General features: G+C 42.5%; 1 protein-coding gene across 6 annotated transcripts in view; it reads right to left on the bottom strand.

Moving 5' to 3' along the window:
• bub1bb (BUB1 mitotic checkpoint serine/threonine kinase Bb) overlaps positions 1-15,198 on the bottom strand; it is an 89,457-nt gene that overhangs the window by 72,300 nt on the left and 1,959 nt on the right. For 3 of the 6 annotated variants that reach the window (XM_068039590.1, XM_068039588.1, XM_068039593.1), the window contains exons 2-4: positions 5,283-5,439; positions 3,084-3,143; positions 325-469 (exon numbers count right to left, since the gene is read on the bottom strand). In XM_068039590.1, coding sequence (XP_067895691.1) covers positions 325-469; positions 3,084-3,143; positions 5,283-5,416 — 339 coding nt within the window. In that variant the 5' untranslated portion in view covers positions 5,417-5,439. Of the gene's footprint in view, positions 1-324; positions 470-3,083; positions 3,144-5,282; positions 5,440-6,645; positions 6,701-8,576; positions 8,721-12,262; positions 12,433-15,198 lie in introns of those variants that run through there. The other 3 variants (XM_068039589.1, XM_068039591.1, XM_068039592.1) reach the window with 3 other exon arrangements.

Below are 15,198 nucleotides of genomic sequence, written 5' to 3'. Positions count from 1 at the left end.
TTTATATTGAGAGAGTGAGCAATTGAAGTCTGATTTACCCTATAGGGTAAAATAACTCCATATTTACTGTGTACTCATTCGTGAGGAATTGTTGCTTAGACAAGTATGGAAGATTAACAGCACTCATTTATAATTCAGCACAAGTCACTGCCATTATGAGGAGAGGCAATGGGAGAAAATTAGGAAAAGTAGTTCTCAAAAGCTAGCTCAAAATTTAACTGAATCAATTAACTAATATTCATTACTGAGGTTAAAAAAAAGCCAGATGTTGAAAACTCAGCACTGCAATAAGTATCCAATTTTATTGAACAAAAGCACACTTACAAACTTTAACCAATGACCAAGGTACCGCAGGTCACTGTAATATCGCTCATCTTTCAGGAAGAGTTTCAAATCCCTCTCCAATAGAGCTAAGTGATTACTATCTGTTCCACCATGTGGAAACACCTGTTCTGTCCATTTGATATACCTGTTCAAAAACCAAAAACAAAGGCAGCAGTATTTAATCAATGCGACACACATTGCACCCCCCAACTACCCTTTAGGCTGTCAGCACTTGAACAGCTAACACAGCTAGTTGCACTAGTTTGTGGACTATGCATCACAAATTTACACGTTATGCAAGATGTCTTTAGCACAAAATTTATTAGAAATCAAATGATCCAACATAGAAGGTGGCCATTCAGCCCACTGTGCCTGCACTGACTCTCTGGTAGAGTTAACCCGACTCCCCATTTTCCCCCCCAGCCCTACAAGATAATAGGAGCAGCAGTGGACCATACAGCCTGTCGAGCCTGCTCTGCCATTCAATATGATCCTGGCTGACCTTGGGCTTCAATTCCATTTTCCCGCCTGCTTCTCATATCCTTGGATTTGCTGAGACCAAAAGTCCATCTATCCCAGCCTTAAATATATTCAATGATGGCACATCAACTACCCTCTGGGATAGAGGGTGCCAAAGATTTACTGCTACACTGGCAGCATCCTTCCCACTAACTGGTAGCCTATAGTATAGACCTAGCAGTGTAATAGCTGCTCTATCCTTTAATTCGAGAGATCAATGCAAAGTACTTATTACTTCAACCATTCCGTCTACCTCTACAAGAGTTTCTTTATTGTCCCTAATTAACCCCACTCTTTGAAGTACCTTTTTACTCTTTATAAAAAAAAGACTTTTGCATTCACCACTACTCTACACTCATTCTCTTTGGCCCTCATTCATTTAGATATTCTCTGAACTTTCTGTATTCAGCTTGGTTCTCTACTGTATTATGAACTTTACATTTGACATAAACTAAGTTTCCTTTTAAGCTCTACCTTTAGCCACCCAGAGAGCTCGAATTGTAGATGCCCCTCCTTTCCCCTTTGTGGGAACATGTATATTCTGTACTTGAACCAACTCTTCCCCAAATGCTCCCCCACTGAAATACTTCACTTCATTCCCCAGAACTAGATCCGGCACTGCTTGCTTGCTTCCTGGTTGGGTTGGGAACACTGTGGCACAGTGGTTAGCGCCGCAACCTCACAGCTCCAGCAACCCAGGTTCAGTTCTGGGTACTGTCTGTGTGGAGTTTGCAAGTTCTCCCCGTGACCGCATGGGTTTGCGCTGGGTGCTCCGGTTTCCTCCCACAGTCAAAGACTTGCAGGTTGATAGGTAAATTGGCCATTGTAAATTGCCCCTAGTGTAGGTAGGTGGTAGGAGAATTGAGGGAAGGTGGAAATGTGGTAGGGAATATGGGATTAATGTAGGATTAGTATAATTGGGTAGTTGTTGGTCGGCACAGACTCAGTGGGCCGAAGGGCCGGTTTCAATGCTGTTACTCTCTGACTATGACAACTGTTCAAGAACATTTCTCAGGCATTTCAGAATTTTCCTCTTACACAATTACCATCCTAGTCTTAATGGGGGATTCAATTATCCTAGTAATCACTTTCATTTGTGTAATTTGTCTGCATATTGTTACGCTCCTTCCCACAATTTGGTAGCTTACAGTATACAGCTAGCAGCAGAACAGCTCCTCTATTCTTTAATTTTAACCAAATAGGTTATCTTTGACCCCTCAACTACCTCATTCCTTTCCAGTGCTACAATAGTTTAACACTGCCATACCTCCTTTCTTTCCTGAATACCTTGTGGCCAGGAATATTAAGTTATCTATCCTTCCCTTCTTTGAGTCCTGTTTGCTATTGCCACAAAAATCATAGTCCCATGTGGCAATTTGTGCCTGCATCTCACCAACCCTAGTCACACTACATGCATTTATGCACATGACCTCTAATCCCATCTTGGACTACCTTGCATTTTCTCCATCTAATTCCTCCTATTTCTGAACTACTTTGTTCTACTGCTGTTTGTCTCTCCCAGTCCCTAGTGCAGCTTTTCCACCCCCCCACCCCCAAGTTTCAACGTGGTACCTATCCCACTAGTTAACCACCCTCCCCAAAGATATTAGCCCCAGCTGTGCTAATGTGTACTTGTCTGTATTGAACAGCTTCCTCCTGTCCCAGAATGTGTCCCAAACCCCCAGAAAACTGAACCCTTCCCTCCGGCACCATTTTGCCAGCTACACATCAACAAGTTTTATCCTACTATACTCAGCAAGTGACACTGGGATTAATAGAGATTACCATCTTTGGAGATCTTGCTTTTTAACTTCCTTCCCAATTCCTGAAACTCTAATTGCAGGACATTAACCCTTTTCCTCCTTCTCCCCATCCTGCATCACACCCTACACTTTCTCCACCCTCCCACCCCCTCAAAATGTTCTGCATCCTTTATGATTTCCTTTACTTTGGCACCAGGGAAGCAACACCATATGGGACTAAGTCAACAGTTGCAGCAACGCTTGCCTGTCCCCCTGAAAGGTCCTGTCCCTACAGATAGGTGACCCACTGTATTTGTTTTATTGTTAACATGTCAGTGGTATGTACAGAAGCTTAGTATCATTTGATTATCAGGTTATCCATTAGACTTTGACAAATAAATTTAAGAGGAGGCCTTCAGGGAATGTAATGTCTAGGATAACATGGAATCCCAAATTCTTGTGCTTCTAGTGAAGCAGAGGATTAAAAAGCTAGCTTACCTGTCCCAGACATCCAGAGGGTCATTGCCAGAATAAAATCTGATTTCTGCCTCAAAAGCCCTGAAAAAACACATTAAATGAACTGACATTGTTAACTATGATGATGCAAGGCTCAGTCTTAACATTTATTGACCATTGACAGCTATCAACATGCGGTGACATTAATTTTATTGCTATTAAATGACTGCAAAACAGACAATCCACATTTGCAATGTGATAGAAGACGACTACATTTCTTGCTACATGATATGAACAACGTGATTAGTAAACCATGAAGGATCACTGTATATTCTCGAGGGGAAGTGCTAAGCAATGCAATGCCATTTTAATACAGCCTAGCGAGCAAACCTTCCAAGCGTCACTTAGAAGAACAATGGCAGCAGCAGCAGCATGGAAACACCATCACCTCCAAAGTTACCCTCAGAGTCACACACCACTCGATTTGTTCCTCCATTGTCACCAAGCCAAAATTCTAGAACTTGGGAGCACCTTCACCACACAGGCTGGAGTGGTTCAAGAAGGTGACTCACCGCCACCTTCTGAAGGGTAACTGGAAATGGGCAATAAAAGCTGGCTTTGCCAGCAACTCATGTATCCAGAGAATGAATTGTAAAATCCTTTACCACTATAATGCCCACATAGAACTAAGATGACCTTATATAAAATATTTGATGAGCACTAGCAGCAGAAAGTTAGTTCTGACCCAGCAGTATCTACTCAACAGCTATTTAGAGTCAACAGAAGAAAAAAAAAGGACTGCTGAGCATTAAAATCAACTTCACAAATTGGAGTTTACTTCAACAAAAGCTGAAATTTCCCAAGACTTTCCACTGCTCAGTGCAATGTCACATCGTAAAATATCTGCATATCTGAATTTGCCAATGACAGTCACAGAAAGCTTACTCCTTTAATTTATTTAAAAGAGCCCTCCATACAACAGTTGGAGTTATTCCACATCCACGCAGATGTTTGACAATTACTTGCTATTTGTCTTGTGAAAGTATTCAACCCTTCCAATGTAAATCTGCCACTAAACAAAGGAATAGGGATCAGGATCAGATGGATTACTGTGACCTCTGAACAGGAAATTACTAAATACTGCTTCCCCAACCCCCAAAATGCCAACCTGCCTTTCCCCCATTTCTGAAGTAAATGCTATTTATCATTTAAATCAGGTCTTGTTTACACAGCCAATTGATTAGAGTTCTAAAGCCATATTTGCTAGAAGATTCAATTAAAAAAAAAGACAAATTAAATTTGCTAAAAGGTGTATGAAATAAGAGACAATATTTTATTGCCCAGGGCAGACTGGGCAGTTTGATTCGCTGAACATGGATGATATGAATGTTGGACTAAGAACTGCCATGCCACGAGAGGTCATAGTTCAAATACCATCACAGCAAGTTGTAAAACTAAATTCAAGAAATCTGGTGACTTGTGGACTGACACCAATGAAGTGGCTAGTTTGTGGCTGGGACCTAACTGATGCACTGGTGTCTTTAGAAAATGAAGCTGCCAGTCATTCCTGCTGTGGAATGGATGGGACTAGGACCCATACAATGCGACTGGCTCTCAATGCCACCTGGATTGGGCTTGCAAGCCACTCAATTGTACAAACAATTGCTATGAAGTAAGGCAGCAGCCTTTCCTTCTCAGGGCAAGGAGGGAAAGACAATGACCATTGTCAAAAACATCCCATTCCAAAAACAAAATATATATACTTCTTTTAAAAGCTATCTTGAACCAACCTACATCAAGAACAAAATATTTTTAAAAACTGGGTAGAACAACAGCACCTTTCCCAGCAGCAATACATCTCAAAGAGATTTATCTCTGTATGGGTAATGATGTTCTCCTAACAAGATCAATTATTCAGGATAGGTGTAGTGGAAGTGATATATTCTCTTCCTATGGGCAGAGACCTTCAGAAGCTGGTGACATTTCAAATGCTGCAAATTCTGGCATTTAGGAAAATGGCATTTAAATTTTAGGTCTCAATTATCAGGGTGTTTCATATACTGAACTTTTAACTCATTACCATAGTTCAAGCTACAATGCAAAGGACTCCAGTCTTAAAGACATGCCCAAATATAGCATGCTTGTTCTCTTTCTAAATTCACAACGATACTGAAATCCCAATAATGTAGTAGTGCCTAGCCTCACCTTACCACCAAAAGTCAAACAAACAAAATTACTTACAGCTTCTGCTCCTGGATACCCATCTGACTTGGGCCTTCATGCTGTGCAAGTACTTCCTGAAGTTTACCCATGTCCCGGCCTTGTTTCAAAGGCTGCACATTCTCCTTGCTCAGCTCCCAGTCTGCCTCTGCCATTTTACCAGGTTACAAGCAGAATCCTGCAATAAAGACATGTAGTTTTTTCTACCCATCATAGGTGGTTACAACCTGAGATTATTGACATCTGAGGGGCTGGTGGGGTAAAAAAGAGGGGTGGGTGGGGGGAGAAGAGAAAAAAGCATTTAGAGAAAGCACCAACACAAATTGCCTGCGAGCCAGAGGTTTGATGCAATTCTACACTAATTTTAGACATTGAAGTCACATTCCATTCCATTTTAATTAATGCCAAAAATATATATCCAGTTACAAATGCATCTTTTGATTACAGTATCACTAGGAGAGATCACATTTATGACCAGAGCTTTCTACTTACAACGGGAGAGGGTTTTGACACAGCAAGCGGTCATGATCTGCAATGTACTGTTTGAAAGGTTGGCAGAAGCAGAATCAGTATCATCAACTTTCAAAAAATTATACTTGAAGGAATAAATTTTGTATAACTATGGGGAAGAGCAGGGAGCTGAACTATTGGATGGATTGTTCAAAGAACTGGCCTCCTTTTACAAAATTCCAAGAACAACTTCACTATGTACTAACAGGGGAAAAAAGACTGAGCTGAAAAGACCTAGAATTTGTGCTGTATTGCATTTGTCGCATTTCTAAAAATTTTAGGCACAAAGAAGGATTGCAGTCAGTTCTATTAATCCATTGAATACAGTAAGCTCTTCCAATGGCCATGAAGGCAAAGACAATGGGCTGAATTTTACCGGCCCCTTAACGCCACGGGTTGCAGCTGGTAAAAGTTTGCGGGAAAGGCCCACCTTGACCTGCAACGTTGAGAAGGACCCTCCGCATATTACTGGCGGCGGGGGCACGTCAGTGCGGCATCCCCCCCACCACCTGACCCTTCAACAGCATATGCAAATAAACTTACCTGTAGGCGTTGGTCGTCCCATGCCGATATTATGGCCGCCATTCGTGCTTTGTGCGTCTTTGGAATGCCGCATGGCATTCCGAAGAGAGAACTTAGTGTGGCAGTGTGGGTAAAAAAAAAGAGGACGAATAATCAATTTTTATTGGAGGTGGGAAGGGGCTATTGGCCAAATGTTAGAAGGTTTGAAGGGGGGGGGGGGGGGTGTGGGGGGTAAGTTCAGGAAGGGACTAAAGTATTTTTTGACAATAAGTGCCACTTAAATGACAATTGGGGGTGTTGGGGAAGGGCCTCAACATCTTATTAATTGTTAATAAAACATTGCTTACTGTACCTGTAAAACAGTGGCGCAGTAGTTAGCACCGCAGCCTCACAGCTCCAGCGACCCGGGTTCAGTTCTGGGTACTGCTTGTGCGGAGTTTGCAAGTTCTCCCTGTGACTGCGTGGGTTTCCGCCGGGTGCTCCGGTTTCCTCCCACAGCCAAAGGCTTGCAGGTTGATAGGTAAATTGGTCATTGCAAACTGCCCCTAGTGTAGGTAGGAGAATGGTGGGGATGTGGTAAGGGATATGGGATTAATGTAAGATTAGTATAAATGGGTGGTTGTTGGTCAGCACAGACTCGGTGGGCCGAAGGGCCTGTTTCAGTGCTATGACTGACTAATTCCAAGGGCTTAAAAGTCCTTTAAAAATTGCGCCTGCACACAGTGGCGCCAGACGCCGTTGTCAGGGATCGGTGGCCACCCCCTACATGGCATCTGGGACGGCCACCCGGCACCCTCAATTTAGAATCATAGAAAGTTTAAGGCACAGAAAGAGGCCACTTGGCCCATAGTGTCTGTGCCAGCCAAAAAACAATCCACCTTCCAGCATTTGGTCTGTCGCCCTGCAGGTTACGGCACTTGAGCTACATATCTAGGCTCCTTTTAAGTGAGTTGGGGGTTTCTGCCTCAACTACCCTTTCAGGCACTGAGTTCCAGACCCCCACCACCCTCTGCGTGAAAAGGTTTTTCCCTCATCTCCCCTCTAATTTTTCTACCGATCACTTTAAAATCTATGCCCATCATACAGCCTAGGGTATATTTCATCTGGCCCTGGTGATTTTCAACATTCAAGGATGCTAATCCCATTAATACTTCCTCTCTCCCTATGTTGATCACATCCAATACTTCACACTCCTCCTCAACTACAATATCTGCACCGTCCTCCTCTTTTGTGAAGACAGACACAAAGTATTCATTAAGAACCATACTAACACCTTCCGCCCCTACACATGGGTTACCCTGTAAATATTACATTTTAAACAGTTAAAATGAGCCCCCACACAATATCACGAGGGCTCCTCAGCGGCCGTTGAATGCAGGCACACCGCCGAGTTCAAAGGGTGCTGCCGCAGAGCGCGGTGCCCGAATAAAATTCAGGCCAATGTCTTTCAAACTAAAGGTTCCAGGTTCAGATTATTTTTTCTTAGCAAGGATCAAAGTGTAATAAATACCAGGGAAGCTACAATTAATCTTAGCACTGATGGAATAATAATTCCACTTTTATTCTTTAATTTCAGGAAACTGAAGAGTGATCGACATATACTTTATACATGTGGAAATACAGTTGTAAATGAATTGGAGGAAGAGCTTTTTCTGGGGGTGGATACGGAAGGAAGTAGGGTTTGGAGGTGGAAGCAGGAGTGGGTGGACGGAGAGCAATACAAGAAATAAAAGCAGCCTTTAAAAGAGGGGCTTTGGTGTGTTCTAGTTTTCACAACAGGTTGGAAAAGCTGGGGTTCTCCCTGCAACAAAGAAAATTGAGGGGAGATTTGATAGAGGTGCAGAGTATTTTTTTTAAAAAATTATTTAGAGATACAGCACTGAAACAGGCCCTTCGGCCCACCAAGTCTATGCCAACCAACAACCACCCATTTATACTAACCCTGCAGTAATCCCAACCACCTAATTTACAATGGTCAATTTACCTATCAACCTGCAAGTCTTTGGCATGTGGGAGGAAACCGGAGCACCCGGTGAAAACCCAAGAGGTCACAGGGAGAACTTGCAAACTCCGCACAGGCAGTACCCAAAATCGAACCCGGGTCCCTGGAGCTGTGAGGCTGCAGTGCTAACCACTGCGCATGATAGGTTTTGATAAATTAGACAAGGAAAAACTTCTCATTAACTGATGTAGAAGGACTAGGGGACATAGATTGAAGGTTTTGGGCAAGAGATGCACAGGGAATGAGGGGAAGAACTTTGTTATGCAAAGTGTAGTAATGACCTGGAACGCGCTACGGGATCGAGCAGCAGAGTGGGACTGACTGGATTGCTCCATTGAGAGTCAGCATGGACTTGATGGGCTGAATGGCCTCCTTCTATGCTGTAAATGACTGACAATGAGGAATGGATTCGTTCTTGGTCACAACCTACAAAACAAAACAGCCATCAAGAAAACCTTTTCCAAAAGAACCTCTTCCTAAAGGCAGAACGTGAAAACCAAACTAGTGAACAAAGGAATTCACTTGTTACACAATGGAAATGCTGCTTTTGGACAAGGAGATTATTTTGTCATCACATTGCTGTTTGTGGGACCTTTCTGTGCACAAATGTGGTTGCTGCGTTTCTTACGTTATAACAGTGACTACACTCCAAAAGTAATTAATTGACTGTATAGCACCAAGACATCCCATGGTTACAAGAGGTACTACATAAATACAAATTTTTTCCCTTTTCAAACGGCCATTCACTGAATGAAGTCGGCAGTTGCATTGTGGTTTCTGGTTGCATTGCAGTTTCCAATTGATGCGCCAATCAAACCATTCATATAATAATGCACAACCTATTTAGGCACACAAATTCTTGGTCTCCCCAGCGAGCACGAAATGTTTGCTGTCTATGGCATGTATATTCTAGCTAGACTGCCCACTTCCTCAACATAAAAGTGACAAGGAGCACAAGTGGATATTAAACACAATGTTTCTTCCAATTTGAAATAGAACTCAACACCTAGTTACAAAAAAATGGAAATTGAGAGGATGGACAAGTTTTTAAAGAGAGAGCTACAACACTGAAACAGGCCCTTCGGCCCACCGAGTCTGTGCCGATCATCAACCACCCATTTATACTAATCCTACATTAATCCCATATTCCCTACCACATTCCCATCTTCCCTCAATTCTCCTACCACCTAATGACACTAGGGGCAATTTACAATGACCAATTTACCCATCAACCTGCAAGTCTTTGACTGCGGGGGGAAACTGGAGCACCCGGCAGAAACCCACACGGTCACAGGGAGAACTTGCAAACTCCACACAGGCAGTACCCAGAACCGAACCCGGGTCGCTGGAGCTGTGAGGCTGCGGTGCTAACCACTGCGCCACTGTTAAAGTGTCAGATGCAGACCCTTCAACATTGCTACAATGGGTTAATGGCGTGATTTATCTAAACATTTGTTCCTTGAAAATTTTCAAAACAAAACCCCTGAATTTTAAACATTTAAAAAAATCTCAAATTCCTGTGCCCAAAGGAGAACAGCCCTAGCTTCTCCAATCTATCCATGTAACTTGAGTACCTCATCTCTGCTGCCATTGCAGTAAACTTTTTCTGCACCCTCTCCAGTCGTCTTAAAGTGTGGTGTTCCTAATTAAACAATACTCCAGCCAAGGTCTAACTAGCGATTTACAAAAGGTTTAACACAACTGTCAAAGCACACAAATAGGTTTGTTACAATTCTACACCAATTTAATTTTAGCCATAGGAGTAATACTCAATTTTTGGCACCAACTTCAGGAAACAGTGCAGACAATCCCTTCTTACATTGCTTTGTGATCTCACAAAAGCCTTCAACTCAGTGAATTGAACTGCCCTTTGGAAGGTGCTATAGCGATATGGGTGCCCAGCTAAGTTCACAAACATCACCTGTCTCCTAAATGACAACGTGCAAACTGTACTCTGCAATAGCTCCACTACAGACCCCTTCCCTGTCAAACAGGGGTGTCATTGAGAACAGTGGTGCAATCTTTGTTGCTCCCGTCAGATCTGGTAATAATTTATCGCACTGATGACAAACTCTTCTGCCTCAACCAGCTGAAGGCCAAAACCAAGCCCACAACCATTTCTGTAATAGAAATACAGTTTGCTGATGACACAAAAGTCACTGCTTACTCTGAAGAACTACAACAGATCATTGATGTTTTCACCAAAGAAAACAAGAGCCTGGGACTTGTCCTGAACACCACAAAATCCAAAGTCATCTACGAACCCACACCAAATGTATCAAATCCAACACCTTCAATTGAAGGTATTGGAAAATATCCCTCAAATACAAGAAATAGGAGGTGGCCATTCAGCCCCTCTAGCCTGCTCCAGCATTCAAGAAGATCATGGCTGATCTAACTGTGGCCTGAACTCCACTTTCCTGCCTTCCCTTCATAACGCTAGACTCTATTTTAGGTCAAAAATCTGTCTAACTCCGCTTTGAATATATTCAATTACCCAGCCTCCACTTCTCTGGGGAAGAGAATGCCAAAGATTACTGACACACAGAAGAAATTCCTCCTCATCTCAGTCTTAAATGGGAGACCTTTATTTTGAAATTGTGCCCCGAAGTTCTAGATTCCCCACAAGGGGAAAAACATCCTCTCAGCATCTACCCCATCAAGCCCACTCAGAATCTGGTGCTTCAATAAGATCACCTCTCATTCTCCTAAACTCCAATCAGTATAGGTCCAACTTGCTCAACCTTCCCTCATAAAACAACCACTCCATCCCAAGATGGAGCCTAATTTTTCCAATGCAAGAATATCCCTCCCAAAGTGATTACTGACAACACAGCCGGCAGCTGACGTCAGACTACGCCAATCTGTGCACATGCGCTGCGCTCTACATTGCCAGGACTGATTGACGTCATCTGCGCATGTGCCATCGCCTAACGCGGGGAGAGAGAGCGGGGGATGGGGGAAGCAGGGAGAGCGCTTGGTGGCGGATGCGCTCTCCTCCACCCCGCCCGCCTGCTCGCTGTGCCCCCCCCACTCGCTCTCTCCCTCCAGTCACTGTGTCCTGCCATGGGTTTAGATTGTCTTTGTGTGATTATTTGAGCAGTGCCATCTTTAATCCTGGCAGCTGCCAGACGTCACAGACTGACGTTTTAGTGGCACAGGCTGCATTTGCCAGTGCAACGCCACCTAGTGGTTGCGTTGTCAGCAAATGCAGCCTAGCCCTCCTTAAGTAAGGAGGCCAAAACTGTACACAGTTCTCTAGGTTCGGTCTCACCAATGCCCTGTACAGTCGTAGAAAGATTTCCCTACTTTTATACTCCACCCCCCTTGTAATAAATGCCAACATTCCAAATTACTTGCTGTACCTGCATGCTAACTTTGTGATTCATGTGCAAGGACACACAGATCCCTCTGTACTGCAGCATTCTACAGTCTCTCTCCATATAAAATAATATTCTGCTTTTCTATTCTTCCTACTAAAGTAGGCAACCTCACATTTTCCCACATTATGCTCCATCTGCCAAATTTTGCTCACAACCCATCTATATCCTTTTGCAGACACCATCTCCTCCCAACTCATTTTCCTACCTATCTTTGTATGGTCATCAAATTTGGTTGCAATGCACTCAGTCCCTGCATCCAAGTCATTAATATATCCTAAATATATCAAATAATTGAGGCCCCAGCACTGATCCCTATGGCACTCCACTAATTAGTCTGCCAACGCCAAAATGCCCTGTTTTTCCTGACTGTTCCCTGTTAACCAATCCTCTATCCATGCTAATATATTACCCCCAACGCCATGAGCTCTTATCTTGTGGAGTAACCTTTTACTTGGCACCTTATTGAATGCCTTTTGAAAATCCAAATACATTACATCTACCGGTTCCCATTTACTAACCCTCAAAAGAATGCTAATACATTTGGCAAACATTATTTCACTTTTATAAAACCATGTTGACTCTACCTGATTGCATTATGATTTTCCAAGTTGCACAGGCACTGGCCATAATTTTTCAGTCTTCCTTAGACTCTGGGGTGGTGCCAGAGGGCTGGAGTATTGCAAACATTACACCCTTGCTCAAAAAGCCCAGCAACTACAGGCCAGTCAGTTTAACTTCAGTGGTGGGAAAACTTCTAGAAAAAAATAATGCGGGACAAAATCAATAACCACATGGACAAATGAGATTTAATTAAGGAAAGCCAGCATGGATTTAAGGGGGGGAAAAAAATCATGTTTAACTAACTTGGAGTTTTTTTTTGAGCTGGTAAACAGAGGGTTGATGAGGGCAATGCTGTTGATGTGGAGTACATGGACTTTAAAAAGGCATTTGATAGAGTGCCACACAAGACTTGTGAACAAACTTGTAGTTCATGGAATAAAAGGGACAGTAGCAACATGGATACAAAATTGGTTCAGTGATAGGAAACAAAGAGTAGTGGTTAATGGATGCTTTTCGGGCTGGAGGAAGGTTTGTAGTGGAGTTCCCCAGGCATGTGTTGGGACCCTTGCATTTCCCGATATATATTAATGACCTTGACCTTGGTGTACAGGGCACAATTTCAACATTTGCAGATGATACAAAACTTGGAAGCCTTGTGAACTGTGAGGAGGATAGTGTAGAACTTCAGAAGGACAGACAGATGGCAGATGAAGTTCAATGCAGAGAAATGTGAAGTGATTCATTTTGGTAGGAAGAATTTGGAGAGACAATATAGAATAGAGGGTACAATTCTAAAGTGGGTGCAGGTGCAGAGCGACCTAGGTGTATATGTGCATTAGTCATTGAAGGTGCCAGGACAGGTTGAGAGAGCAGTTAATAAAGCATATAGTATCCTGGGCTTTATTAATAGGGGCATAGAGTACAAGAGCAAGGAAGTTATGTTGAACTTGCAGAAGACACTAGTGCAGCATCAGCTGGAGTATTGTGTCCAGTTCTGGGCGACGCACTTTAGGTAGGACGAGGGCTTGGAGAGAGTACAGAAAAGATTTGAGAGAATGGTTCTAGGGATGAGGAATTTCAGTTATAAAGCTAGAGTGGAGAAGTTAGGATGTTTTCCTTGAAGAGAAGGCTGAGAGGTGATTTGATAGAGGTATTCAAAATCATGAGGGGCCTGGACAGAGTATAGATAGAAACTGTTTCCACTCGTGAAAGGATTGAGAACGAGAGGGCACAGATTTAAAGTATTTGGTAAGAGAAGCAAAAGTGACATGGGGAAAAACTTTTTCAAGCAACGAGTGGTTAAGGTCTGGAATGCACTGCCTGATAACATGGTGGAGGCAGCTTCAATTGAAGCATTCAAAAGGGAATGAGACAGTTATATGAAAAGGAAGAATGTGCAGGGTTATGGGGAGAAGGCAGGTGAATGGGACTGAGAAAACTGCTCTTTCGGAGAGCCAGTGCAGACACGATGGGCCGAATGACCTCCTTCTGCATTGCAACGATTCTGTGATTCTATGTCCTGCTACTACTACTTCAATAATGGATTCTTGCACTTTCCCAATGACAGATGTTACGCTAACTAGCCTACAGTTTCCTGCTTTCTGTCTCCCCCTTTTCTTTAATAGAGTGTTACATTTGTAGTTCTCCAATCCATTGGGACCTTTCCAGAATCTAGGGAATTTTGGAAGATTCCAACCAATGCATCCACTATCTCTGCAGCCACTTCTTTTCAGACCCTAGAATGCAGGCCATCAGGTCCAGGGAGATGTCCACCTTTAGTCTCAGTTTCCTTAGTACTTTTTCTCCAGTGACAGTGATTTGGTTTTAAATTCCTCCTTCCCTTTTGCCTCAATTTTCTCCTATTCTTACTTGTTCAAAGTCTCTGCCATTTCCATACCATCCATTATTAATTCCCCAGTCTTATCCTCTAAAAAGGGACCAACACTTACTTTAGCTACTGACTACCTTTTAAAATTTGTAGAAGCTTTACTGTCTGTTTTTATACTTTTTGCCAGTTTATACTCACTCTTTCAAGTCATCCTCTGCTGGTTTCCAAAATTTCCCCAAACTTCTGGCCTACCACTAATCTCCACAGAATTGTACACCTTTTCTTTCAATTTGATACCATCCTTCACTTGCTTAGTTAGCCCTGGATGGTGCATCCTTCTCTGTCTTTCTCAATGGAATATATCTTTGTTGAGAGTTCTGAAATATCAAATGTCTGTCAATGCTGCTCTCCTGTCTTACCTTTCCACTTAAAAATTTCCAGTCGACTTTAGCAAACTGACTTCATGCATTTGTAATTGCTATTTAAGTTTAAGACACTATTTTCAGACTCAATCTTCTCACCCTCAAACTGAATGCAAAATTTTATCACGTCGTGATCACTCTTGCCGAAAGGATCCTCTACTATGAGATCATTTATTAATCCTGATTCATTACACATAACCAGGTCTAAAATATCCTACTCCCAGATTCCAGAATGTACTGTTCTCAAAAAAAAAATCCCTAATACACTTATAAACTCATCCTCCAGGCTACTTTTGCTAATTTGATTAATCCAATCTATAAAATTAAAACCCCCACAATTATTGCAATACCTTTGCTAAAAGCCCTCATTATTTCTTGATTCACATTCTATCCTACAGCATAGTTACTGTTAGGGGATCTACAAAATACTCCTACTAATGACTTCTTTCCTTTGCTATTTCTTATCTCCATCCAAAATACATTTTTATCTTCGAGCCAAAATCATTTCTTACTACTATACTGATCTTGCCCTTTATTAATACACCTATCCCACCTCCTTTGCCTTACTTCCTATCCTTCCAAAATGTCAAATACCCTTGAATTTTTAGTTCCCAGCCTTGGTCACCTTAAACTATGTCTCTGTAATGCCCATCATATCTATTTATTTCTATTGGTGCTATCAATTCATCTCTCTTGTTAGGAATGCTGC

Source organism: Heterodontus francisci, chromosome 9, assembly GCF_036365525.1.
Source record: "Heterodontus francisci isolate sHetFra1 chromosome 9, sHetFra1.hap1, whole genome shotgun sequence".
NCBI lineage: Eukaryota > Metazoa > Chordata > Chondrichthyes > Heterodontiformes > Heterodontidae > Heterodontus > Heterodontus francisci.
Note: the sequence above shows the minus strand (reverse complement) of the source record. Positions and strands in the feature narration are given on the sequence as shown.